General features: G+C 52.4%; 8 protein-coding genes across 8 annotated transcripts; 5 read left to right on the top strand and 3 right to left on the bottom strand.

Annotated features, from left to right (window-relative positions):
- Positions 1 to 227: 227 nt before the first annotated feature.
- SEPMUDRAFT_68632 (uncharacterized protein) lies at positions 228 to 5,999 on the top strand (the record flags this gene model as incomplete). Its single annotated transcript, XM_016909831.1, has 1 exon — positions 228 to 5,999. The coding sequence occupies one exon, from the start codon at positions 228 to 230 to the stop codon at positions 5,997 to 5,999; it is 5,772 nt and encodes a 1,923-aa protein (XP_016759346.1).
- On the bottom strand, positions 1,588 to 9,130 carry SEPMUDRAFT_68639 (uncharacterized protein). Its single transcript, XM_016909832.1, has 3 exons — positions 8,453 to 9,130; positions 7,432 to 8,405; positions 1,588 to 7,381 (listed from the first exon to the last, which is right to left on the bottom strand). Exons 2-3 carry the CDS (start codon positions 7,731 to 7,733, stop codon positions 6,226 to 6,228), a joined length of 1,458 nt encoding a protein of 485 aa, XP_016759347.1. The 5' UTR covers positions 7,734 to 8,405; positions 8,453 to 9,130; the 3' UTR covers positions 1,588 to 6,225.
- On the bottom strand, positions 8,491 to 8,691 carry SEPMUDRAFT_47793 (uncharacterized protein; the record flags this gene model as incomplete). Its single annotated transcript, XM_016909043.1, has 1 exon — positions 8,491 to 8,691. One exon carries the CDS (start codon positions 8,689 to 8,691, stop codon positions 8,491 to 8,493), a length of 201 nt encoding a protein of 66 aa, XP_016759348.1.
- Positions 9,131 to 10,660: 1,530 nt separating the features above from the next.
- Positions 10,661 to 13,042, top strand: SEPMUDRAFT_134416 (glycoside hydrolase family 47 protein). Its single transcript, XM_016902642.1, has 4 exons — positions 10,661 to 11,322; positions 11,373 to 12,630; positions 12,748 to 12,846; positions 12,913 to 13,042. The coding sequence occupies exons 1-4, from the start codon at positions 11,144 to 11,146 to the stop codon at positions 12,931 to 12,933; spliced, it is 1,557 nt and encodes a 518-aa protein (XP_016759349.1). The 5' UTR covers positions 10,661 to 11,143; the 3' UTR covers positions 12,934 to 13,042.
- Positions 13,043 to 14,276: 1,234 nt separating this feature from the next.
- SEPMUDRAFT_150211 (Clavaminate synthase-like protein) lies at positions 14,277 to 18,346 on the bottom strand. The gene is made up of 4 exons (XM_016906022.1): positions 17,247 to 18,346; positions 16,808 to 17,193; positions 14,833 to 16,741; positions 14,277 to 14,757 (listed from the first exon to the last, which is right to left on the bottom strand). The coding sequence occupies exons 1-3, from the start codon at positions 17,719 to 17,721 to the stop codon at positions 15,599 to 15,601; spliced, it is 2,004 nt and encodes a 667-aa protein (XP_016759350.1). The 5' UTR covers positions 17,722 to 18,346; the 3' UTR covers positions 14,277 to 14,757; positions 14,833 to 15,598.
- On the top strand, positions 14,343 to 15,386 carry SEPMUDRAFT_142704 (uncharacterized protein; the record flags this gene model as incomplete). The annotated part of the gene is made up of 2 exons (XM_016903012.1): positions 14,343 to 14,757; positions 14,833 to 15,386. 2 exons carry the CDS (start codon positions 14,343 to 14,345, stop codon positions 15,384 to 15,386), a joined length of 969 nt encoding a protein of 322 aa, XP_016759351.1.
- A 2,072-nt stretch (positions 18,347 to 20,418) lies between the features above and the next one.
- Positions 20,419 to 22,175, top strand: SEPMUDRAFT_118529 (FAD_binding_3-domain-containing protein; the record flags this gene model as incomplete). The annotated part of the gene is made up of 5 exons (XM_016901436.1): positions 20,419 to 20,473; positions 20,527 to 20,592; positions 20,645 to 21,319; positions 21,374 to 21,709; positions 21,766 to 22,175. 5 exons carry the CDS (start codon positions 20,419 to 20,421, stop codon positions 22,173 to 22,175), a joined length of 1,542 nt encoding a protein of 513 aa, XP_016759352.1.
- A 1,620-nt stretch (positions 22,176 to 23,795) lies between these two features.
- On the top strand, positions 23,796 to 25,267 carry SEPMUDRAFT_164775 (MFS general substrate transporter; the record flags this gene model as incomplete). Its single annotated transcript, XM_016908133.1, has 3 exons — positions 23,796 to 24,001; positions 24,067 to 24,442; positions 24,520 to 25,267. The coding sequence occupies exons 1-3, from the start codon at positions 23,866 to 23,868 to the stop codon at positions 25,265 to 25,267; spliced, it is 1,260 nt and encodes a 419-aa protein (XP_016759353.1). The 5' UTR covers positions 23,796 to 23,865.
- Between the last annotated feature and the right edge of the window lie 31 nt (positions 25,268 to 25,298).

A 25,298-nucleotide genomic window follows, 5' to 3' on the forward strand; every position in this document is an offset into this window, starting at 1 on the left:
GCTCTAGTGTAAATCACAGACGCGTCACTTGGCACTTCACGCGCTTGTACTTACTCTGCCTACCACCGTACTGCCTACTACCTGACCAACCACCTCTCTTCTCCGCTATACCACATCACCACATCAAAATTCCATCCGGGAACGTGCTCTCAAGGCGCCTCCCACGTCCGAACGGAGGAAGCGCTAACAACAAGCGCAGCGCCATATAATCTACTGGTGCCATCACCATGTCAGGAGGCTTCCACGCTCTCAACATCGAATATGATGACGAGTCGGACACGGAGGTCGACGACACGAAAGAAATCCAGATCGAGGAGGCGCTTCGACTCTATCAGGTTGCGCTGAATCTTCATGCAGAGGGTGTGGCTTCCTACGACCAGGCTGCCAAAGCGTATCGCGAATTGTTCGAATCCGAGATCTTCAAATATCCCGAATCGCAAACAGAACTCCAGCGTATCGAGCTGTATGGACCTACGCCTGAATATGAACTACCACTCGATGGGCCTGTTCCCGGACGTGTAACAGCAAATAATAGCTTCGACACTGGACCCAGCACCCTACCTCAGATCCTGCACCTGGCGCATAAGAACTATGCGCAATTCAAACTGGACTCCTTGTCTGCTAGATTCGATTCCTTCAAAGTTACGCTCAACCAGATACTAGTTGATGCCAGAAGCGCACTTACACATTTTGTGAATTCACTGGATAAGGATGACACGGATTTGGACTTGTGGCGTCGCACCGCCTCTGTTGGCCAAATTCTTGACAGTAAGCGCGTGGCCCGCTTCTGCCTGGAGTCCGTTCTGGAGACCGATGACGAGGCTCTTGGTAGCGTGCTGTCGTCTCCAGGGCTTGAAACAGGATTCGCCGCGGAGCAGTTGCGAGAGCTTGTTGGACAGCTGCAGGATCAGCTGTCCATCTTGCAGGCTCCATTGTCGGTGAGCAAACGTCGAGCCTTGTCACAAATCCTCAAACAGAAGTTACACCCTTATAGTAAAGTAATCCGAGTGAGTGATACACTGCGACAACAGGATGGCCGCATCATTAAGCTTGCCGAGAAGGAGCGACGTCTCTTACCTGCGCCTCGGACCTGGGCAGAGTTAGGAGACGTGCTGCTTCGACAGCAAATGGAAGAAAAGCAAGAAACGTCCTCTACGGGGCCTAGCAGCGCCATCGCTTTCGACGTGGTTGGCGCGCAAGCATTACCTCAACCACCATCTCAACAGGTACCAGAGCGACCTAGTAGCCCCAGGGTCATTATACCTAGGGTCAGGCTGCTCAAGCAAACTGTCTATCCAGAGACACTGGCACAGCAGTTTCCTGGCATGGGGGACGGGCGACCTACCGTTCAGCCTCAGATTGCGTCAGCAGACCCGAGTATGGATCCGCCCAGTCCTAGTCCTATAGAAGCTGAGTTGGTGCATTCGCCGACTGTAGCCCTGCCTTCGCGAAAAAGATCTGGTGATGTTGCGGGCATACAGGATACGGAGGAAGGAAGAACAAAGAGTAAGCGTATCCGTGCACGAGACTCCACCGTGGACTTAGCTGGAGATCGCCAGGCAGTCGACGATGCCAATGAACGTTGGGAAAAAGAACAGAAGCTCCTGGAAATCCAGGCAGCCGATGACTGGATGTTTGAGACTGTGGGGAACTTCTTCGAGCGCATTGGAATTGTCGGGTTTGATGCATCCCGACATGTACGACAGGAAATGCAGTCCACGAACGGGGAAGACCACCAGCTGCCTCATAGTCCACAACATGCTACAGTCGCCCTGCGTCACGCGCGAGATGACATACAAGGCCTCATGGATCAATGGAATGAATCAAAGGCCCAATTGCTGTTACACGGTGGTGAAAACCTCGACATCAGTCAAAGCCAGAATCTTCTCAGCACTGCAAACATTCTCGACAGTGGTAGCATCTCCAAAACGCTGACGAAAGTCGACGCTTTGCCGAACGAACAGTTGCAGCACTTACTCGACGCAGTAAACTCGTCATGGTCTGATGCAGCAGATGTTGCCTGGATGTTTATCGAAGCTCTGCTACGACCGGGAATGTTCTCCGATCACGAAAACAGCTATACGAGATATCAATGGCCAGAGCCAGTTAAAATGGTGGCGGTGCGAATCCTCGTTAATTTCGACGAAACCCTGTTCGAGCGAGCGACTCTCGAGCTCCGACGATGTCAGAACAACGTGGATTCCTCTGCCGCGTCAGTTCCCCATGACATGCCGGAGCTCATTCAGTCTATCTTTGAGCTCCACCTTGATGTGTACTCTCTGATCAAACAGTCTGATAGTGGTGTTGGCCGAGACACCATCATTACACAGGGTGATCGCCTGCAACGTTGGTCAGATTTGTCAAGAGAAGCGATGATTATACAGAGCAACACCCCCGACTTTGCTGCTGTCAAAGACAACCTCAGCGTTCGGTTTCTGTGGGCTTCTACATTCGCCATCAGCGCTTCGGCAGATGTGACACAGGAACATGCAATCGAGTGCATGCATGATCTGAGGAGACTGCTCATTGCAGCTGACGAACCTGTCATCCAACTTCAGAATAATGCAATCATGCCTGAAGTTTCCGTCGATGCTTTGGATCGTGAGCTGTCGAAGCTGACTACTAAAGACTTCTTCTTGCGGGTCACTAGCCAGGACGGTTCTGATCCTGCCGCAGTGATTGAGAGCTTGGAACCATTGCTAGAATCTCTCGACACTACTCGAAGTCCCAGTGTTGACCGCATGTCCGATGGAGACGAAGCTCCTCCAGCGAATGTCCCGCTTGACCTTGTCCGATTTCTCGCAGCAAGTCCAATATCAGTGCGCCTGATGCTTTGGCAGCGGTTGCGCGATGCATACGTCAAGATCGAATACAATCCAATGGTCGTCTGTTGCTACCTGCGCATGGTGGGAGTGGTTTTGGAGGAGATCAAAACGTCCGAAATTGTCGCTCTGGACCCCTCGGAGAGGCTCATCACCATACTCAAAAGTCTTCGGTTGATATCGGAATGGGTCAAAAGACTGTTCGACATCTTTCAAAAGGGGAAGGACTCTCTGCAATGCATGGATGACGACTACATCAGGTTCGCTGTTAGCAATTTCGGAGAGCTGCTCCAGCTCCTGCAAGTCATCAATGTCGCATACGACCCCATGCGTGTTAGGCTGCCTGGGGCATCAATGCCACTGGCCCAGAATGGCATGCCACTCCAGTCTTTCAAATCAGTTCTGAAATTATCGCACGAGACGCAAACCCGTATATGGATCATGCTTTATGCCCTCTTACAAGAGGCCATGTCGCAGAATCCCGACGTCTTTCCCAGTCCTACAGAGGACCGTTTCGAGTTCCTCCGTGTTGTACACCGCAACTTGGGCATTCGCGAGATCTGCTCATGTCTGAACAGGACTTTTGTGCGCTTGCTCAGGGACGAATTCTTTTCGATGACGCATGTCGAGGGCTACGACAGCGAGCAAGCGCAAGTCCTGTATGACCTTTACGGTCTCAAGTGTTTCTTGAACCCAGATTATGAGCTTATTGAACACGAGTGTATACGAGACGCGTTCATCGACCGCGGTGTTGCTCTACAGACCGTGGATTTGCTTCTTGCTCAAGCAAGCAAGCTGACAATCAAAGACTTGGTCAAGCATCCTCTCAAGGATGCAATTGAAAGGATACACAGCGCACTTTCAAGGAAGAGGCCGAGCGAGGGTATTCTTCGCAACCGAGAGATCATACAAAAGTTCCTGAAGTCGCACATTCAACCACTGGACCTGTTCTCTTGCCTGAAAGGAGAAGGTAACCACCTTGCTGTCACTCAAGTGCCCGAAGGAGACGCCGTTCTAGCTTCGAAAGGTTGGTTCTTCTTGATGGGACACATGTCGCTCACAAAATTTCGTACTCAGAAACGCACCGGACCGACCCCGATCGAGGATGTCGACATTGCCATTGCATTCTTCATGCAGGACCTCGAATTTACCATGGATCACTGGGAGACGTGGTTTCGCATCGCTCAAGCATACGACACAAAGATTGAAGAAATCGTGGTCTGGTCGGCCGAAAAGCTCAACAATTCCATGCAAGACGTAGTGGTGCTGCAGAAATATGCCATCCACTGCTTCGCTATGGCTACTGCGTTAGCGTATCGCTCGGCTGATATTGGGCAGGAGACATGCAACAAGATGACAGAATTATATCACGATTTTGCTTTGCGGCTGTACGCTTCATCTCGAGAGCCCTTCTCGATGAAGGCATTCGCGATTGATGATGAGAACATATTCATCAGCAATCACACAGGTGTGCATAAGTCGACCTCGTATCAAGCTGTTCGCGTCTATACCGTTTGGAAGCTGGCCAGTGTACTCTTCAAAAGGGCGTTAAATGGGCGCCCGGATCAGTGGCAAATCCATTACATGGTTGGCAAATGTGTATGGAAGATGCACAACGCCGACGAGCGTACCAGGGGTCGCGATACACCGCCGACAGCCGCTCAGGTTGTCGAGCCATTCGTCAAGGCACTTGAGCTTCTGCCCGAGAAGGACAAGAAAGAGAGCAAGGACTCTAAGCGCGAGCCTACGCTGGAGCCACACTATAAGCTTGTTTCTATCGTGGACAAGCTTTGGCGCAAGAAGACTCTCGATCGCGCCAGCTTGAAGGAAGCTATCGAGCATTCACATTACGCTCGCAAGGAAAGCTTCCCCGAGGATCCGGCAGACTGGAGGCCGTATCTTCTTGCTGTGCTGAAAAGTCTACGTACTGCAGACAAGTCAAATTGGTACCACCGCATCATTGCCAAACATGCCCAGATCGTCTACGATGAGGACGCATCATCGGAAGAAGTCAACTTACATGAGCCGAACGCCTCTGCCCTGGCTGCAAAGGAAGTTCTGACCGCGCAGATGTTTACCAAAACAATGGTACTACAAGTCTGGCGTCCAGAGAACGAGAGAGCTGGCCGACACTTTGTCTACACTGCTCGATATACGCGATTCATCGTCAACATCTTCAAGCAGTTAAAGGATCGCGCTGGTCTAGAAATGCTTGCACGGAGGGTTCGGAGACGCCCGCATGACCTCTTCGAGCACGGCAATGTGTGGCAGGACATCTGCACTGCCTATCTGTACCTTATGCGCACACATGCCGACTTGTCGGAAGGGCTCGAGACCGCTTGTTTCAGTAACATCGCCCATGAGGAATTCATAGCAAGAAAAGGTCCTCTCGAGAGTTGGATGCAGGAAACTCCAACTGGCAGTTCTCCAGCGTTGGATGTCCTCCGCGAAGTGCAGGAGCTGAAGAAGATCAATCAAGGTCTGATGAAGCCCGGCGCGATTGATGACCTGATTGGCGATTCGTACGCGCAACTGTTCAGCACGATTGGCAAGCAGCTCTGGGAAGCGGAAGAGAGACAACGGAGAGAAGAGGAGGCCCATCGCTTGGCGGATGCTACTCCTGCGGTGACCAGCCCTGCACGAAATCCTACCATGAGCCTCTCTCACCTCATGAACGTCGATGGTGCTGCGGACCTTGCTTCTGTATCAGCTCCAGCGGCCGCTTCTGCTGAACCTGATCTTGCACCGGTACGTCGAAAGGTTGGCGTAGGCAGACGAGAAATCCGAACTGCGGCCGAAGCGTGCTTGTTGAAGGCTGCCGCCAATCCCACCAAAGACAAAGCCACCGCCAACAACAGCCTTGGCTTTCCCGTGGTGGTGCCGAAGAGCACTACTGCGGTACAGACGTTGATCGAAGAGGACAGACGATCCAGCCTCCCTGGCGGCACATCTGTCGACATCAGCGCGCCTGGAAGTGTACATGATGACGCAGACGATGAAAGTGAGCTCAGCGACCTGGAAGAGGAGCAGCTCGACGATGGCGAGGGAAAGCATGGTGATTTGGAGCCTTTGCACAGGTCATGCTCGTTGCCAGAGATGATGGATGAAGATCATGTTGCGGGCGAGGACGAAGAGGAAGGAGCTAATGATGTGGAGATGGAAGACGAGGTGAACTAGGAGCGCCGTTCAAATGCTTCTTTCCTGTCACAGCAATGGCGCAGGATCACTTGTCATGCTATCTGAGCATTGATTGTGTAATCGAGCAATATAATTAGTATGGTAGGCATACACACTGCCTCTGGTAATGTCTTTCGCTCGAACTTTTCACTACGTCTCTAGGGCTCGGGCTCAAGTTGTACAACTCAGCTGGGCCCGAGATGGATGGGATGCTTAGGCCCGCGGCCTAATTATTCTGCGTGGAACTCACACTGACAGGCCCAACAGACGCCTGTCCACCACCACCACCCCCCTGCCCCGCCTCTTTCGCCCTCGCAACCTTGTAATGATCATACCTACACTCCCCTTGAAACGTGCCACCCGCCTTGTAACAGTCCAAACACAAACCCCACAATCGATCCTTATGCATGGCCCGAATGAGATTCAACGAACGAGCAAATCGATCCTCAACATGCGCACACCAATAACACGCATCCGTCGCGTCATAATCGGGGACTCGGAAATTCTCAATCGCGTGCACGACGGTGCCGACGGGACCGGAAATCACATGCGAGGAAGTCGGCCAGCGAGTTGCGGGCCACAAGTTGGCGTCGCGGAGCGCAGCGAGGAATTCGGTAGCGCCTTCTTTGTCCACGGGGCAATATTGGGGTGTTTCATTGTCGTCACTTGGTTGTTCTGGCGGCTCGTCGCCGGGGGCGCAGTCGTGATAGTGCTTGGAGTCTTCGGCGAGACTTTCGGCGAGAGGGTCGATGAGCAGGTCGAGGTCGACTCGGAGGTCTTGAAGGGCTTGTCTTTGGCGGGCTTGAATGGCGAGGGCGAGGTGTTGCTGAGCTGGGGAGGTGGCGATGGAGATGTCGGTGATGAGTGGTTGGGTGAGGACGAAGTGGGCGGTGAAGCGCGCGAAGTAGAGGGCGTCGTTGAGGGTACCGGTGGCTTCGATCATCTTGAAGAGGCTTTGTGAGTCGCTGACGGGAGGAAAGGCTGAGTAAGGCGTGGGAGGTGTCGGGGTCGCTGGTGTTGCTGGCGCATTGGGGGCAGCGGCGTGGCTAAAGAGCTTGGTCGCTTTCAGCGATCGGGTGTAGATGTAATCGAGCCACTGCGAAACGGCGCGGCCTGCAGCTACCATGCATTCGTATCGCGCGCACACAGTGACAAAGCGGAAGAGTAGGTCTGGCAGAATTTTCGGTGGCAGAGCGTCATTTCGAAGGTGGAGGATGTTGAGCAGCAGGAAGAGCGCGTCGCCGTCGTCGTTTGCGAGATGTACCAGCCGCGGCTCATCTGGCGCTGGCGTTGGAGGTGCGTCGCCGTCCGCGGCCGCGAAGAGATTGCGGAAGACGGAGCTCGTGAGGCTGAGGGCGGATGAGGATACTCGAATGCCGACACTTGTGACGGTTAGCATGTGCTTCGTGACGTGGAGGAAGTGCATACATACGGCTTGGCTACTCCTGCGAGGCCCTGCACCACCAGAACTGTGTCACCGTCGGGGCAGACGTCGACGATCATGTTGGGGGCTTGTGTGTTTCTCGTATCGATCGAGAGGTCCGGCATATTCTTCTTCTGCCGCTTGGCTGCGCGCTCCTGGTCTGCCATGTTGCAAGCAGCGTGTTTGTGCAGTTGGTGGGAAGAAGATGAGGTGTGAGGTGCTGTCGAAATGTGAGTTCTGGGTACATGTAGGATTAAAATGGCAACGCGATTTCGCGCTAGTGACCCTACTCCACGCAGCTTCGTGAACATTCCACATATTGTCCTCACATCTCTCAATAGAGCTTACTCAGGACTTACCATGACAATACATTGTTGCATAGCCCTGTGCTATCTTGGGAGCAGCTCATGAATGGGCCACATCCAAGCTCTATTCGACCACCTTCGCACCTTTCTGACATGCCATAGAATCTTCTATTCGAGTCTGCCACCGACGGGAATGATGAGGTTTTTATCAGCCACTACGTCGACGCGCTTCCGTTCTGTTGTATCCGTGCTAAACGTGCCGTCATCATCGATTAATGCTATGGGTAGTCACAAGCCAAATGCGCCCAGGAGCGGTATTCAAGAGGTCAAGGGAGCGAGAAGGAACAAATTCATTGTTAAATCTGCACAATGGTCCCACTCGCAAAGTGCATAAGTAAATTCCAAAAGTGAAACGCCGCCGGGAGTGATCCGCTTTCTGTTATTGGAAGGGATCGCTCATTCAATCCGTCGAGGATAGCAAGCACGTCTCAATGTGAGCTTTGAGGTGTGTGCAGGCCTTGATATCATCATATTCGCCGCCATGATCTTGATATCCCTGTGCGCGACTCCTCATCCTAGTAGGGCCCCACCGTTTTCGCTGGTGGAGTTTGTGGCGATAGAGATCACCTGCTCTAGTGCGCGGAGCGATGGCCCACGATTCTGCTGCATCACCACCATCTTGACTAAGTAAGCACGTGCGCGGAAGAATCTGACCTATGACTTACCAGGTTGCTTCCCAGTCGGCAACTACATCCGTAGTGATTCAAGGCACGATTGACCTTTCCTTGGGCGGAGGTAGTCTTTGCTCAATTGCTTGCATCAACCGGACGTTTTCCTTCTTGAGCGCAGAGAAATCATCGTCAAGTTTGGTGTGCCATGGATACAAGACGAAGACCTGGAATCCGAGGGCTGAGGTCGCGATGAGGAAATTGGTAATTGAAAATCGTCTTGCGATGAGCGGCATAGTGGTGACTTGTGGTGGCTGAATGATCGTTGCGATCTGAGCTTAAGGTAGGTACCTTAGGATAACAATGCCCGGGTGGTGGAGGATAGCGTGTTGCGTAAGGTGTGCGTTAGGTAGCAGAGGACGGAGTGTTGGTAATGTCACGGTATGTCGAATTGGGCAGGTTCAAATTGATCAATGACTGCCACTTCTATCGCGCCTGCTTCAACAAGGTACCTCATATATATATGTAGGTATGTGAATTTACACCTCGCCTCCCTGCTCACGTCCAAGGTCGGAGACGCACCGAGCACGGCGATGTCGGCATTGCACATTGCGCCTAATGGTGGCAACGTGATCTCGGTTTTTTATGGTTTCGAACATTGCGGCATTGATACGAGTGGTTGGCTTCAATGTACCTGAGCGTGGTAGAGTTGAGTTTCAGGGAGAAAGAGAGAGAGAGAGCGCCAGAGAAAGCCAGAGAGAGAAAGAGATGAAGTGCCGGCAGAAGTTCGCTTGGCCACAGAAGAAGGTTCATCCAACATCGGCGAGAAGTGCGAGTGTCGATGATATTGAGATTTCTCTCGCACAAATGAGCCGCGGTCCAGGAATAGCGTTCCAATTCGGCATATTTACCACAACGGGACGATTTGTTTTCCCATGATGACTATATGTACTTCTGCATCTGTTATCAGTCCACCTGATCGTACATCTGTGATTCGAACCAAAGCGGATGTCGCCGCCGATTCCCTGGCGATGAAGCTTTGCCCGAATCCCGTCCACATATTACAATAGTTAGGTACCTAAGGTAGCTTCTGATGACTTGGACCAGGGAATCTGCTTCCATCAAGCGTCCACAAGTGCAACATCTGCTCGATTAGGATACTGCCGCATTGGTGCCTCAAATGCTCCTTGATGAAGCGGAGGCTCTCGAAATCCTGAGGAAGAGTCCTCATCCCAATATCGTTCCGTACCACGGATGCATCCATAGTCAGCCAAGTGAGGCTTTCTTGGTTCAGACAATTCGTCGCCAGCGTCCTCTTTTTCCTCTCTTTCCTCCTAGGTCATCATTGCGTGAAAAGGAAAACGCAAACGAGAGAAAGTCACCTATTACGGGCCTGTCTCACCAAAGACTTGGGCGAAGTCAATGAATCGTCCCCCGAGGGGTTAGACTGATGCATACCTAGGTATATAGGTGGACAGCAAGCAGTACGCTCGTGCCTGGTGCGCTCGTTCTATAAATGCCTCTCCTCTGCGCCCTGCCGTGGCTCTGCTCCTGTTCTTGGCCTCCCTGCAATGTTTTGTTGATGAGCTCAACAAATGGCTGGTGTGACAGCCCAGGCGGTCTCACGTAACTCGTGCTCGTGGCCGTAGTCAGTCCTGCAGTGTGCACGCTGTCCTCACGTGGCTCTGCCGCGGTGTGATATCCTTTGAGACAAGCTCTTCCAACGATCCAACCAACTCTTCATTGTCTCTTGCGGGCTTGTACCCCTCCGCGCCATCGAGTAGCGACCGCAACTTGTCGTCCCGAAAACCATGCCTCGCGGCGTCTGGATACGGGTTTGTAGCAGATCTGAGGGTTCCTAGCTCCCAAAAGCTCCGGTGACTGCGGGAGCCTGTACTCAGCGTGCAAACCTTGGATCCGCACAGCATGCTTTCCGCTCCGACGGTACCTGATATTCCTGGCAGCTCAAAAACAGCACAGCGGGCGCTGCACCTCACGACATCCTCCAGACGCCAGGGCACGTCCACGCACACAGCGCCGCACGACCATCACATGCGCAGATCCTCGGTTATGCTCGAAGTGCATGTAGGATGTATGCAATATCGGGAACTCCACCACCTCCTCCTCCTCAGGTCTCCCCTGAAACTCACTTGACACTCCACATGAAGATCTGCGGTCCTCCCGTGCCCGGACCGAGAGACGGTCAGTCATTTCACTGGGAAGTACTTCTTGCTACTGTTCCACCTTCCCTGACGCGCTTCTGGTCATGTTCATCATCTTGCTTTCCACCCTCCGTCTCGTGCACCGAGCTCGTCCTGCGCCCACTCACATCGCAACCACTACGGAATCCCCTCCCCCTCCCCTCCTATTCCCGTCGTGATTGCACGCAAGTCATGGGCTTCGAACGTCTGCATGCCGGATGCAAGTGCGCGCAGTGCACACGAACTGCGCGTGTTTGCTGTTGTTGTGCTTAGAACTCTAGCTCTGCATCCACGCCGAAGATCATCTGTAATAAAGTTGCAGACACCTAGGCTGGGATAGGCAGGCGACGATGGCACGCGATGCGATGCACCGGGCGATCTTATGCTGCTCCTCAGAAGGTGCGTATAGTTCTTGCTTGTGTAGGTACACTTTGCTATTCGTTCAAGAGGTCACACACACTCTCTTTTTTTTTGGCCCATATACATGTAATTTATCATACATCTCTTTCGACACCCTCGTGCGTCTGTCCCGTAATCTGCCTACAGCATGCACTACTCGTCTTCTTTGTTGGCTCTCAGTGCCGTGTCCATCGCTACTGCTCAACAACCACAATATGAAAATGGCGGTTACCCACCACCGAGTGGAGCAGAAACAAGTGCAGAGGCGAATGAGCGAGCGGATGCGGTGAAGAAGGCTTTTGAAATCAGCTGGGCAGGATATTACCAGTAAGTGGGACTGCTACAGAGACGACGGACGCACGTCTGATATGGTATAGATATGCTTTCCCCAACGACGAGCTCTATCCTGTCACAAACAGTTTCGGCAATTCAAGAAATGGATGGGGCGCGTCTGCAGCAGACGCTCTATCTACTGCTCTGGTTATGGGAGAGAAAACGATTGTAAATCAGATCTTGGATTATGTTCCGACAATCGATTGGAGTGTGAGCTATGAGGACCAGGTTGTATCTCTATTCGAAACCACTATTCGCTATCTAGGCGGTCTACTCTCAGGCTACGACTTGCTGAGCGGACCTCTGAGTGACCTCGCAGATGACAAGAACAAGGTCGCCTGTCTCTTATCTCAGGCGCAGAATCTCGCCAACAACCTCAGCTTCGCCTTTGATACTCCTACTGGCATTCCCTATAACAACATTTACGTGGGAAACCGGAGCAATGATGGGGAAGATACCAATGGTCTCGCGACCATCGGAACGTTGATATTGGAGTGGCAGCGACTGTCTGATCTTACTGGTGATTTGTCCTATGGAGAGCTCGCCGCGCGAGCAGAAAGCTACGCCCTGAACCCTCGTCCTGCATCATCAGAGCCCTTTCCGGGACTCGTGGGCTCCTCCATCAGCATCAGCAACGGCTCCTTTACAGATGCATTCGGGGCCTGGACAGGAGGCACTGACTCCTTCTACGAGTATCTCATCAAGATGTACGTCTATGATACATCCCGTTTTGCCACGTACAAGGACCGCTGGGTCCTCGCTGCGGACAGCAGTATGAAGTATCTGGCATCGCACCCCACTTCGCGTCCCGACCTGACTTTCCTCGCCGACTACAACGGCCACCGCCTCATCAATTCGAGCCAGCATCTGGCGTGCTTCGATGGCGGCAATTTCATCTTGGGCGGCATAGTGCTCGGAGAGCAAAAGTACATCGATTTCGGCTTGCAGCTCGTGGATTCCTGCGAGGATACGTACGCGCAGACACTCACACAGATCGGACCCGAGTCGTTTTCCTGGAACGTGACCAGCCTGCCGGCGAACCAGACGGAATTTTACGAGCGGGCGGGCTTTTGGATCAATAACGGTGCCTACATCCTTCGACCGGAGGTGATTGAGAGCTTTTACTACGCATACCGTGCCACCGGCGACCGCAAATACCAAGACTTTTCCTGGAATGCTTTTGTGGCGATCAACGAGACTTGTCGCACAGGGTCCGGGTATTCTAGTATTCTCGACGTGAACGCACCCGGCGGTGGCGGGTTTGATGACTTTCAGGAATCGTTCTGGTTTGCCGAAGTGCTGGTTAGTCGCATAATTTCTTTTGTTCAGTTCTTGCCATGGAAACTTTTGAGTCTACCCAGGCAAGAAGCTCAAGAGAGAAATGTTCTATTTGCTGACCTTGGATTGTGAATATTACAGAAGTACAGCTATTTGATCCATGCTCCCGAGGCAGAGTATCAAGTCAGCAACGACGGCAACAACATGTTTGTCTTCAACACGGAAGCTCATCCGATGAAGGTGTGTCCTAGTACACGTCAAGACGGCATATCCACACAAAACAGTTCGCTAACTTCATTCTGACAGGTCGCCGGCACGCCGATATAACTGGTGAGTCTTTCCAGAGCACGGCAGATTGTTCCGGAAACATACCGTATAAACGACGCATTACGCCGACTTCGAGCACTACGATAGATGTTGATAATTGTATAATTCAGTAATTCATGTGATGCCTCTGATACCTGTTCTCACGATTGATTGACACTGTTTAAGTAGGTACATGTAGGTACACATTAGAGGACTGCAATGCGAAACCTGCACATATTCGGATGCCACACCGGGGCAGTTGACGAGTCAAACAGGTATATACATGTACATGTACCTTACATGTACCTCCTCCGATGGATCGTCATCGTTCTCCCGCGGCCGGTACCTCCTAGAGTCGTTCCTGCATCAAAGTGCGTGTACGGTACATGTACGCCACAAGAGCACACCTCCGCTCATGTTAGTTAGTTATATGTACCTTATGAAGTGAATCGGAGGATTCCAAACGCCGCTGGAGAAAATCGGAGAGTAAGTGAATCTAGAGCCTTTCGCCCTCGATACCCATCTAGATATCTACCTCCTATAGACTTCATCTTCTCTTGGCCTTTTTTTCGGTACCTCTCGCGGAGGTTAATAAACACCAACAAAACATTTTTTTACGCCACACATACACTCCAAGGACCTTTCTCTCCACGCGAAAGAAAAGAGACTTTTCTCCCACAAGAGCTTTTTTTTACACTTTTGATTAAGAAACTACGCTAAATCGACGCGAATGACATCTTACTGGACCAGTTTTCTTTTTAAATTTTGGCTAGTCTTTGCGGGATCCTCCTCTCAGCTTCAGCCTCTTCAGGTCCAGCCGGGCAGATCGACGAAATTCCCACGTTTGTGATGCGTGCGGATCGAGACTGGCCGTTCGAGAAGATGGGGATGCAAAGATTCTGATTCGATGATGATGATGATGAAGCTGCAGCCTTGCAGAGTGAGAGAGAGACAGGGAGAGATACATGTGAAATTGCAGGTAGGTACCTGTAGGTACATGTTCACCATTCGCTATTCCGTGTTTCCGTAACCGGTTTCTTATAGTTTTTTATTTCATTCAAAACGCGGCATCATCATCATAATCATCACCCATCCACAACAACGTGTTTCCTGTCATCTCTCCCGTCTAATGTGCGTGCGTGCGTGCGTGCGTGGTGTTTACCAGGAAGCAGTCCATCAATGACAGATATTTCCCAGCTGCATTACTGCGGGAGGATGACTCGTCTGGAGCAGACTGTGACTTCAGTGGCGCCCTTCTGGACACAATTCCGCCTCTTGTTTCTCGAGAGAGGGAGAGTATATAATATATTATGTGATCTTATCTTCTTGAACCTGGTCTCCATTAACTTTCTGTCTTCTTCTCATTCCCTCACTCCCCCATCTCTTCCTTGGGACCGACCACTCGCTCTCCCCCATCCTAAACGCCCATCATGCGTTACCTCCCCTCCGCCACCGCCCTCGCGGCAACACTCAGCAGTCTCGCAACCCTCACCACTGCCCAATGCAACAACCAAGTGGCAGCCTTCAACCCCAATCTCCGCACCATGAGTTCAAACTCCACCTGGTTCATCGTCCCCGTGCCCAAAGCCGCCGCACAAAAAGCCGTAGACGCCAGTTTTCCGGGCTACGGCCTGACTTTGTTGGATGTGCCTTCGGACCCGAATGTGTTTCCCGATGGATTCCCCAGCGGTTATCAACCGGTGTTGGTTACGACGGGGTATACGGATGATATTCGAATTTCGGCTCTGCAGATCGATGGGGCACTTCCCCAGGGAACGATTTATGTGACGTATGTGTCCAAGGGTGGAAGTTCGACTCCTTTGGCTGCGCAGGCCAGTTCATACAGTAAGTCCCGTCTTCTCCCTTTTTGTTTTCCTTCCTGTAAATCTGTTCCAACTGCAAACGACTAACCCCAATCAGTCGCCGGTGAAAACGGTCCTCTCCCCAACGGTCTCGTCCCCGCCGTCGCCTCCCCTCTCCTCTTCGCCGGCAACCCCGTCCGACTAGGTCAATTCCAACCGCAAAACGCCGCCTACCAGTCCGCCGGCGCAGGACTCCTCAGCACCAAAGTCGCCTGGGCCATCGTTCCCAACCCGATTTCCGGTCCAGGAGTTTATCCAGAAGCCTTCGACAGCACTTTCGCATCCACGAATGCACCTCGCTACAGTGCAGGCACGTTTAAACATTTGATTAACCAGCCAATCATCTTGCCGAGTAGATTGTGCCAGAGGAATACGTATTATTTTAATAATGCTACTGCGCAGCCTGTGTTTGTGAATGGAAATGTCACGTTGGGTCCGGGTGCGAGTGGTTCGAGTGTGTTGAATAGTGCGCTGCAGCAGGGAAGTCCTGATGGGACGAGTGGAGTGTACACTGATGTCGAGGGTTACTCGGCATGTGCCCAGAATGTGGGGAACAACCCCGAAGATTGCGACCAAGCGGGACGTACAGTGGATCCTGCTTCTTACCGATAGATGGAAAGGTACATGGTCGCCAAGTGATGAGGAGAGATGAGGGGAAACTTTTTGTGCTTCATGAAATTGTATACTGTTTGCCTGACACATATATATACATACACATACAAATTAGCTTGAAAACCACAACACAACTCCCGAACAGTATGCATATTTGGAAAGAGGAAACCCCCGCACGGTCCCGATTGATGCGACAAGCATGCGCCATGCGCTTAATCAAAGTGGATTCTCCACAGCTCCCGATCGCTACCAGCGTTGAAATCGCTGCGAGTGTGGTGGGCCAAAATGTTGTCGCTGACGAGCAAGTCACCCTTCTGCCACGAGTGCCAATACGCGACACGTCGATCATGCAGCACGTCGGTCAAGGCGTTGCAAATGGCTTCGCTGTCCCACTTCTCGTCGTCTCCAGCGTTCTCAATCTCAATGTGGGTGGGTTCGAAAGCGGTGCGTGACTGTGGCCAAGGCTCGTGGAAGCGCAAGCATGGCTGACCGGTAGCTGGATGATCTACCACAAGAGGCAGCCCACGAAGTTTGGTGGCGTTGAATGATGCTGTTGACACGTTCCAAGTCAGATTTCGCAGACGCTCCACGGGCAAATCTTTCGGCAGGTGGCGGAAGACCAAGGTAGAAGATGAAAAGAGTGTGTAGCCGGTGTTGGGTGGTGATTTGGTCACGGATGTGAACAGTTGGAATCGTGGTGGCGTCGAAACAAGCTCTTCGGATCCATCCGGAAGCGAGCGCTTCTCGGTCTTAAAAAGTCCATCGTAGTGGTAGGGCATCCACTCGGCGGACAGCACGTTGTTGAGTCCGCGGCTGTCGCTTCCAGCGTCCTTGACTTCCAAGACCAGTCCGAACTTCCAGCTAGTCGGTGCGCCGAGGTCGTACGACTTTTGGACAAAAAGCTCCCGGTCTCGTGTTTGAGCAAAGTCACGCAGTATGACAGGCGAGTTCAGCTGTGCCAAGGCACGCAGCTTCGGGCCATCGACGTCCTTGATCGACAGAGCATTGGCGCCAGCGCGGGGTCGAATCATGAGTCCAGCTGGATACAAAGGCTCGCAGTCGATGCCACCACGCTCTTGGCCCCATGAAAGCAAATCGGTCTTCTCTCGGAAGAAGCTGGGTTTACCGTTCTCGTGTACGAGCTCATAGCGGTCGTCGGCCTCGAAATCCGCACGATGGCCGGTAGTCGTGGTGCCGTCGAGTCTGAATGCGATGCAGCAATGCCATGGCGTAGAGAAAGATGTGTCGGTAGGCAGCGGGCTGATAGATATCTTCTTGTCCGAGGATGCATTGGACGGGTGGATCGACAGTCGGATGTAGTGGGAGAATGTCGCCTTCACCGCACTCGCAAAAGCCTAAGGCAAGATCAGTACAAGTCCTGTTTGCAAGAGAGAGTAAGGTAGTGCAAAGATGCGACTCACATCACCTCTGAACAGCATCTGTTTGGCCACATATTCGACGCCCTTCTTGTATTGAGACTTTGACATGCTTGTTCCCACAGGATATACGTCTTGCAAGTCCGTCATCAGGAACTTAATATAGCCCCGATACGTCAGGCAGGTATCGTCATCTTCGTGTATTTTCGCCGAGGCGTCGAAGTTTGGATTTCCGAATTGCGAGAGCAAGGCATGGCGAAAGTTGGTCGCGTTCGAAATGTACTTGATCTGATCCAGCTGATCTGGTATGTTGATGTGGGCGAGGTCCTTCAGTCGCGAGAACTGGATGTGGTTGAAGCCTTTTTCGACGGCCATCGAGCGCAGAGTCTCTCCATAGGCCCAGACGGAGCTGTCCGGAACACCGAGAAGGTCTGTATCCATTAGCCATGCACGGGATCGCTGTTCCAATCAGGGCCTCACGTACCATTGTAGACAAGACCATCGGAGATGATCATCAGACCAGCACCTGGTGTGTAGATTTGGGTGATGGCAGCACACATGCCATTCATGTGGGCAAGAGCGAACTCCTCCGCTTTGTCAGGAAGCGTTCCCAGGACCTTCAGGCTAGTATTTGGTGATTTGAAGGGAAATGCAGGCAGGCACATCAAGATGGGTTCCGACGCCGAAATCTTGGCGGAGATCTGGTCGATGAATCTGGCATTTGCCTCTGGAACTTCCTCTTCATTGGGTCGAAGTTTGTATCGTTTGATGATAGCGAAGATGCGCGAAGCCAGTGCCCGATTGTCATCGGTAGGGCCATCCACTAGTGTCTCTGTTGTGGTGGGCTTCACTTCGTGCGCAGCCTCAGAGGGAGTTGCGTGGGAGACAGCCTTGAGCGGCGCTCGAGGGGCTTCGACCTCGATGTCGCGCTCATCGACAGAGATGGAACGGCCTGGCATTGTGTCGCGACGGAGAGGAGAGGAGATGCGTGGCTTTCAGGTCAGGTGGTCGATTGCTTGGTTGGTTGGTTGGATGAATGGCCTTCTTTCCTCACGGCGCATGTGCGCATTGATATACTTTCTGGATGGCGGGCTGGCGGGCTGCAGTGCGCAGGCTATCTTTTCTGGTCTGACGGAGCCTGTCGCCATGTTGACTGATAGCTATACCAAGAAACGCTCGCTTAGTGGTCGCCCAGCGTGCATTAGGCAGTTCGCATGGACCACAGGGACCACGGCGCGATGACTGCTTCGGTCGCAATGTCCAGATGAGGTGTCATCGCCAGCCGGCTGCATCATAGAATTCGCGATGAAGAGGCAGTGGAGTGCAGCGCTGGGTGGAGGGGTGGGTGGGTGGGCGGATGCGTGCGTGCGTGCGTGCCAAATGAACCGAAGTGGGTTGCGGTGTTCACTTGATGCGAACCGCGTGCAGCCGCACACTTGGAGGTAAGGCCAGAGTCAGGTACCTACCTCCCCCGCCTACCTCCTACCTCAGGTCAGGTCCCTTCCCGAGTTCCATGTGCCGCAGGCCGCAGACGGGAGGCGCACCCGGGATGCACGCGTAAGGTAGGTTGCCCATTTGGCCAAGCAAGCGAAGGTGGACGTGGATGGCAGGAGCGAAGCGGCAGTGAGACAGATGTGCCTGCACTTGCACTGACGTCCCTTCCCTCCCGCGACCCTTAGAGAAAAAAAACAAGCAGGCCCAGCCGGCAGCCTTGGCGCTCTGGTCTACCTTACCTCTCTACACCCGACTGGGACACTGCTGCGGCCTGAGCCGACTCTGCCAAAAGTAGTGCTAGCATATCCCGGCCTGGTTGTTGTTTGGTCCGGCCTCTGCTCGGCCCGCCCTGCCTTCGGGAGCTTCCGGCTCCTGCGCATCACTTCTTTACACCTTCACCTTCGCACCTTTCTCCACACCATCACCAATCCTCCGCGAGTGCTGACCAACGCCAACGACCTTTCATTCCGCTGTCGACACTCATCGCCCGGCACCGAAAGAACACATTCACTAGCCGCCGCTCCGAGGACGCCGCCCTGAGCACGCCGCCCTCAACGTCACTACTAGCAACATCTCAGCTATGTGCACGTATGCACTTCTCTAAGCTACCCGCCGGTGCCTACAGCTAGCGATATCTTTGGCGATGCCGCGCACTGCTAGAGGACGGCCCTTCGCACATTCGCACAGAAAAGATCACAGAGTCGCAGAGTCGCACTTGCAGGGGTGAAGGGGAGAGCGCGCCGTTCCTGATGAACGGCCGTGTCGAATCGACTCTTTGCGCTTCCTGCCTCTTGCTCCCTTTCCGTGTGGATGGTAATAGCCTGTCAGACTGTAGCGCTCGCTCTTGAGGCTGAATAGGCCGGAAAAACAGCCGGTGCCTGATAGAAACGAGATGTAACCAGCTGGCTATGCACATCGCGGCTATAGACACCACCACCACGACTATTCACCGGAGTCCATACACTGATCTACTAACCACACCTGACGCAAACTATGGACATACAGCCCCACTTCGATGCAGCGGTGCTCGAGCTCGGTACACATCTCCTGGTGCGATCAATATAACCATACGCATCCTGTGACCTCATATGCCGTGATACGCATCGATCGAATGTCACCAAATAGGTCCGAGGCATTGTTTGATCACTGAAAGCACTGGTTGCAAGTTGACGGTGAAAGTACCGCTTACTCGATTGGTTGCAGTTAGTCTCTATTCCGACGCTGCTTACTCACTGTCTACTAGTAGTGCAACTTTGCGACACGAGACGCGCTAAGCATTCTCTAGGTGGGATAAGCGATTGTGCCCCTAGACATCGAGCCCGATTGAGACGACTAAGGTACTTGGACAGCTGATTCTCCGTTTCTAGCCTCATCGATCTAGCCGCCGATAAGACACTTCTCAATAGACCCTTGTCTTACTTCGCTTCTCGGCAAACTTTCTCCGATCATAATCGGGGTATTTCGGCCGACTTCGTCAAGTGGGGTATTGTTCACTATACCAGCGCAATCAACAGTTCGGATCCCTACCGTCGTGACATGAGACGCCGTGGAGAGTATGTCAAGGAAAAGGCGTATACCTGGTTGAAGGTAAAGAGAAAATCAACGGAACAACGAGGCGAAGCCAAGACCCATACGACCCATAAGTCCTTGCGCTAGGTGTATTCCAACTTGCATTATTTCTGGATTGTCGTATCGCGCCCTCAAAGGGTGGCCCTTAGTCCCACACCATGTCACCATCTAGCCAAGACGCGTGCCGCGGGCGTGCACGGACCTGGACGGCGGTTGTAAAGACTCCTTCCAGAAGGTCCTCAAGCGGCAGGACCTGACGACGATCACACGTGGCGCAATCAACCAGCTCGACCCACTGCACGCGACTAGGTAGTAGGTACCTTAGGCGCTCTAGATTTACATCATTCTCTCGCACGTAGCTCGGCTGCAAGGCGTCTGTTGCCAACCATCCTCGGAAGATTCCGCAGTGGGATCTACGCATGTCTTTGACGATGGCACGAGCGAGTAAAAAAAGATATGGTACCCGGACGTTCTCGATAGATATCTCGACAATATCCTGCCTTTGCACTCTGCAATTGTTGGCCATCCTCGCACGCGCGCAAGTGTAATCTTCTTCAGCATAATCTTTGTCAGTCATACTCAACGCAGCCACAATGGGTAGCCTCCCTGTTGTCCAAGATGAACAAGTCGATGTGGTTATCGTCGGAGGTCAGTCAACGTCGTCAAAACAAACGTCAGGATCGTTGACTAACAATGGAAAGGTGGGCCAACTGGACTTCTGACTGCAATGTTGCTGCGTCAGCTTGGCAACTCAGTCTCAGTCATCGGTCAGTTCGACTGCGCTCTGTCTGGCAATCGCCACACCTAACCCGCTGGCAGATCCCAAATCCGGACCTCTCAAGCTTGGTCGTGCCGATGCCCTCAACGCGAGAACACAGCAGTATCTCCAGGTCGCTGGAGTCCTCAAGGAACTTCGGGAGAAGGGCATCGAATGCAACACGAGCTCAACCTTTGAAGCTGGTGTTTTCAAGTCGCGCCAGAGCCACTGGTGGACTGGACTTGAGCACTGCCTCCACAAGTGCTTCCTCATGATTGGCCAACCCGATGTGGAAGCAGCCCTGGAGAAGCAACTCGACACGCCAGTCCATTACGCCGAGACCGCAACCTCGATTGCTGAGAACAGCGAAGGCGTCACTGTGACCACCAACCTTGGTCGAACGATTCGCGCTCAGTACGCTGTTGGAGCTGATGGAGCGCGATCGATGGTCCGCACTTCACTAGGAATCAGCTTTACTGGCACCAAGCCTGGAATGACCTGGGCCGTCTTGGATACATTCATCGATACCGACTTCCCGCTTTGCCCGGAAATCATCACATTCCAGCTGAACGAGCAGTCCAGAGTATCATGGATTCCTCGTGAGCGTGGCATGGCACGTTTCTACGTCCTGCTGGATGGCGAGATCACTCAGGAGAAGGCAGAGATTTCCATTCGAGAGCACATGGCTCCCCATCGGGTGGAGTTCGTCAAGACTGAATGGTTCAGCACTTTCGAGAGTAAGATGCTCCAGCTCCCCTAGCTTTGTTGTCGCTGAGCTGATGAAAATGTAGTCAAGGAGCGCATTGCCTCCTCGTTCGTGTCCAAAGAAGGCCAGGGGCGCATTCTGCTCGGTGGCGATGCCGCACACGTGCATGCCGTAAACGGTGGCCAAGGTCTCAACACTGGTATTGCGGACGCGATGGCTCTGGCCTGGCGTCTGTCTCTGGCCACCAAAGCTGATGCAGTTTCCTCCGAGGCAGCAAGCGCACTCGTCAAGAGCTACGACATTGAGCGAAGAACGGTAGCACAGGACGTCATCAATGTTGCCGCGCGACTAGTCAGGGAGACCATGAACACCGCCAAGGAGTATGTGGGCTATATCGAGAAGAGCGCAGGTTACATCACCGGTATGTCGCCAAGACCATCCCCCAGAAAGCAGATACAGGTACTGACGATCGTGTAGGAATGGGCGTGGCCTACGACGCCATCGGTTCACCTCTGGTGACCGAATCCGAACAAGGCATATGGAAAGCTGGTAGACGATGCCCCGACGTTGTCCTTCAATCCGCGGAACAGACGGAGCCACAACGGCTGTACAGTACTGTTCGGTACGGAAAGTTCCTGGTGATCTCCCTTGGCGGCCCACTTCAAAACTCCTGGTCAGAGTTCCAGGACAAGGTCAAGCCTTATTGCATTGTCCCCACTGGGCAGAGCCTCTCTGGCGCCGTGAAATCGGGAGCGCCGACCTTCGAATGTGAGCAAGTCAAGCCAGACGAGAAGCTTGTCGTTGTCGTCAGACCAGACATGTACATTGGCTACGTCGGCACAGAGGAAGACTCCAAGTCATTCCTGTCAAAGTCACTAAGAGGTTGATTATGATAAGATAAGTGATGGATGGCAAGTGTGTGTATAATGTACTTCAATATAGCAACTGTGAATAAAGCAACGACCTGAATTTTCCCTTTCTCAGCCCTATGTCTTTCTCCTCGTCCGCGTCGTGGTCGGCGATAGCCTGCTATCTCGGATCACCCGTAGGATTTCGGCAGATACCTTAGCCCGAACCTTCTTTTTTTTTCTTCTCTGATGAAGATACGCCGAAAAGCGGCCCGTATCTAGGTAGGAGGTACCTTAAGGTAGTTGGTTGATGCACCCGACGGACGGATGGACAGACCCCATCCATACCGTACCGTACCTTACCAATTCGAGCAGGGCAGGGCAGATCCGGAGTCCGTTCGGTGTACCAAGACTTTTCTTTTTCATCATCCCGTCTCTCTAGCAGTTTTTGCATAGGTCGTGCCGACCGAATGAACCCTGAATTAAGGGATTCCAGATCATCAATTAGGTAGGTAGGTACATCTTACTAGGTACCTACCTACCTACCTCCTAGGCAAGGTCCACTGCGTTATGTACCTACATGTGAGGTCAAGGTCTACCTACTGTATGTACAGGTATGTACCTTACGTAGGTACCTACATACCTGAGAACCTCAGCCCTATGAATTTTTGAAAAGGGCGTGGCGGGACCGGGCGGGGCGTACGGGTACATATGTATGCACATATGTGTATTCGCCGACTTTGATGATGAGAAAGGTCAAGGAAAGAAAAGGAAAGGAAAGGAAAGGAAAAGACTGTGTATGGCTCGCTAGAGGGTGTTTTTTTTTCCTTCTAACTGAATGCATTGGTAGCATAGACGGACAATTTTGGGGTTTTTTTCTTTTGCTTATCTTTGTCCATTTCTCTCTAATTTCTTAACCACTTGCTTTCTTCTCGCGAAAATTCCGTAGCGAGTTTTTTTTTTTCTTTTTTTTTTCTTCTTTTTTTTCTTCTTCTTCTTTGGTTTACCTACCTACCTACCTAGCTCTAGTACCTAAGGTAGATAGATAGGTACCTACCTTAGGTACATCAGGTAGTAGTACCTCCTAGGTAAGCGTCCAGACTTAGGATAAAAAAGAAAATGACGCAATTGGTTGGAAAAAAAAACCCCTTGTCTTTCTAGGTAGCTTTTCGCCTATTATGCATAATCATACCTGGTATCTATCTTAGCGTGGATGATGTCTTGCATTATTCTCACACAAAAAAAAAACTAAACGAGGGTCTCCACTTACATGATGTACCTACAGACTTCTAGGGTTGTATAAAAAAGGTAGGGGGTGGGTAAGTTTCTAAGACTAGTTTCGGCGAGTGCCAAGTTCGGTTGGAAAGCTGGGATATGTTATAGTGCGTACATGTACAAGTATGTATAATGCATGCAGGACGACCTGCAGTACTAAGTTAGTATGCCCCGTCTGGTTGTCGATCGCGAACGTCAGGGCAGGGCAGGGGCAGGGGAAGGCAGCGAGCGAGTGCCGCCCTGCGCTCGTGCAATGCAACGCTACTTTAACTACTGATCCTCTTTTCTAGCCGACTTTCTCCTAAGAGCCGAACGAGATGGGCCCGGTTGCCTTTTTAAACATTTTCTTGCTTTTTCCCCTGTTTAGAGAGTTTTCTTTGTTGTGCCATCACAACCAATCCATGATCATAATTATTGAATCTTTTACCACATCGTTGTAGCAGCTTCAACGATAATGTCTAGTTCGCAGGACGAGGGGTCAGAAAAGGCTCGACCAGGCCCAGACGCACCTGTTGAGATACAGAAGGACTCAGGCTTCCAAGCGTGGTCACAGGTTCTGGGTGCTTGGTGCCTCTACTTCAACACCTGGGGTTAGAACAAACTCCAAACTCAAAGCATGGCTGACTTGCGCTGACAAACAACAAAAACGTGTTAGGCCTCCTCGCGAGCTTCGGAAGCTTCCAAGCCTTCTACGAGTCGGATTTGCTCGCGTCTGAGAGTTCCTTTGCGATATCGACCGTGGGATCTCTGCAGAGCTTTCTGCTCGTCTTCCTCGGCTTCTTTGCGGGTCCACTGTACGATGCTGGTTACAGCAGACACTTGTTGTCGATTGGCTCCCTCCTGATCGTTGCCGGAACTGTTGCACAGAGCTTCTGCACTGAACTGTGGCAGTTGGAGGTTGCTCAAGGTGTGTGTATAGGGATTGGGTGCGGTTGTCTGGGAGTTCTGAGCGTGGCGATTCCATCGTTGTGGTTCACATATCGTCTTCCTCTGGCAAATGGTATCGCCGCATCTGGAAGCGGATTCGGAGGGTGAGTAAAGACAATGCTTCGTCCTTTTGCGCGAGACTCTGGGATGAGGTGAGCAGCAAGACTGACTTATCCCGTAGGGTTGTCCTCCCGATCATGATCAGGAATCTGATAAATCAGGTGGGATTTGGATGGACTGTTCGTGCCATCGCTCTCGTACAATTGGTGCTACTCTCGAGCGCGAACCTCCTCCTCCGTGTTCCGCAGAAACCGAAGAATCGAAGACGTCTCCTGGACCTTGCTTCGCTGAAAGACTGGCCATACATCTTCTTTGTTCTGGCCTGCTTCGTCGTCTTCCTTGGCATGTTCACACCATTCTTCTACGTGCAAAGCTTCGCGATTGAGTCGGGTATCGCGTCCGAGAATGTCGGCTTCTACATCGTCCCTGCGATGAATGCGGGTTCAATTCCAGGACGAATCTTGCCTGCGCTATTGGCGCAGTACTTGGGACCACTGAACATGATCATTGGGGCAACAGTTGCACTGGGGGCGTGTGGCTTCGGGTTTCTTGGGACCAATGCCCTTGCTAGTGTTTACGTTGTTGCCATCATGTATGGGTTTTTCAGCGGCTTGTTCTTCGCAATGCAGCCCACCATCTTTGTGCGCTTGACATCCGACATGGCAGTAGTAGGGACGCGTTTTGGCATGGCATTCACAGTCATGTCAGTTGCGCTTCTCTTCGGGTCTCCAATCGGCGGCGCAGTGCAAGGTCCTGGTGGTTACGACGCATCTTGGATCTACGTAGGCGTGGCTGCTTTCGCTGGAAGCGCAGTCATGTGTACCGCCAGGGTTCTCAAAGTCGGGTGGGCGCCTTTGGCTCGGGTGTAGTCCGAAGTGGTGTAGATACATAGTGCTATAC

This window comes from Sphaerulina musiva (genome assembly GCF_000320565.1).
Source record: "Sphaerulina musiva SO2202 unplaced genomic scaffold SEPMUscaffold_7, whole genome shotgun sequence".
Classification (NCBI taxonomy): Eukaryota; Fungi; Ascomycota; class Dothideomycetes; order Mycosphaerellales; family Mycosphaerellaceae; genus Sphaerulina; species Sphaerulina musiva.

Bases quoted from the DNA above. Each gene is read 5' to 3' on its own strand.
- SEPMUDRAFT_134416 (XM_016902642.1), top strand. From the start codon at position 11,144: ATGCACTACTCGTCTTCTTTGTTGGCTCTCAGTGCCGTGTCCATCGCT. The intron at 12,631-12,747 runs GTTAGTCGCATA...TGAATATTACAG, and splicing joins TCTGGTTTGCCGAAGTGCTG to AAGTACAGCTATTTGATCCA. The intron at 12,847-12,912 runs GTGTGTCCTAGT...TCATTCTGACAG, and splicing joins CGGAAGCTCATCCGATGAAG to GTCGCCGGCACGCCGATATA.
- SEPMUDRAFT_150211 (XM_016906022.1), bottom strand. From the start codon at position 17,721: ATGCCAGGCCGTTCCATCTCTGTCGATGAGCGCGACATCGAGGTCGAA. The intron at 17,194-17,246 runs GTACGTGAGGCC...TAATGGATACAG, and splicing joins CGATGGTCTTGTCTACAATG to ACCTTCTCGGTGTTCCGGAC. The intron at 16,742-16,807 runs GTGAGTCGCATC...ATCTTGCCTTAG, and splicing joins AGATGCTGTTCAGAGGTGAT to GCTTTTGCGAGTGCGGTGAA.
- SEPMUDRAFT_68639 (XM_016909832.1), bottom strand. From the start codon at position 7,733: ATGTTCACGAAGCTGCGTGGAGTAGGGTCACTAGCGCGAAATCGCGTT. The intron at 7,382-7,431 runs GTATGTATGCAC...AACCGTCACAAG, and splicing joins CTCGCAGGAGTAGCCAAGCC to TGTCGGCATTCGAGTATCCT.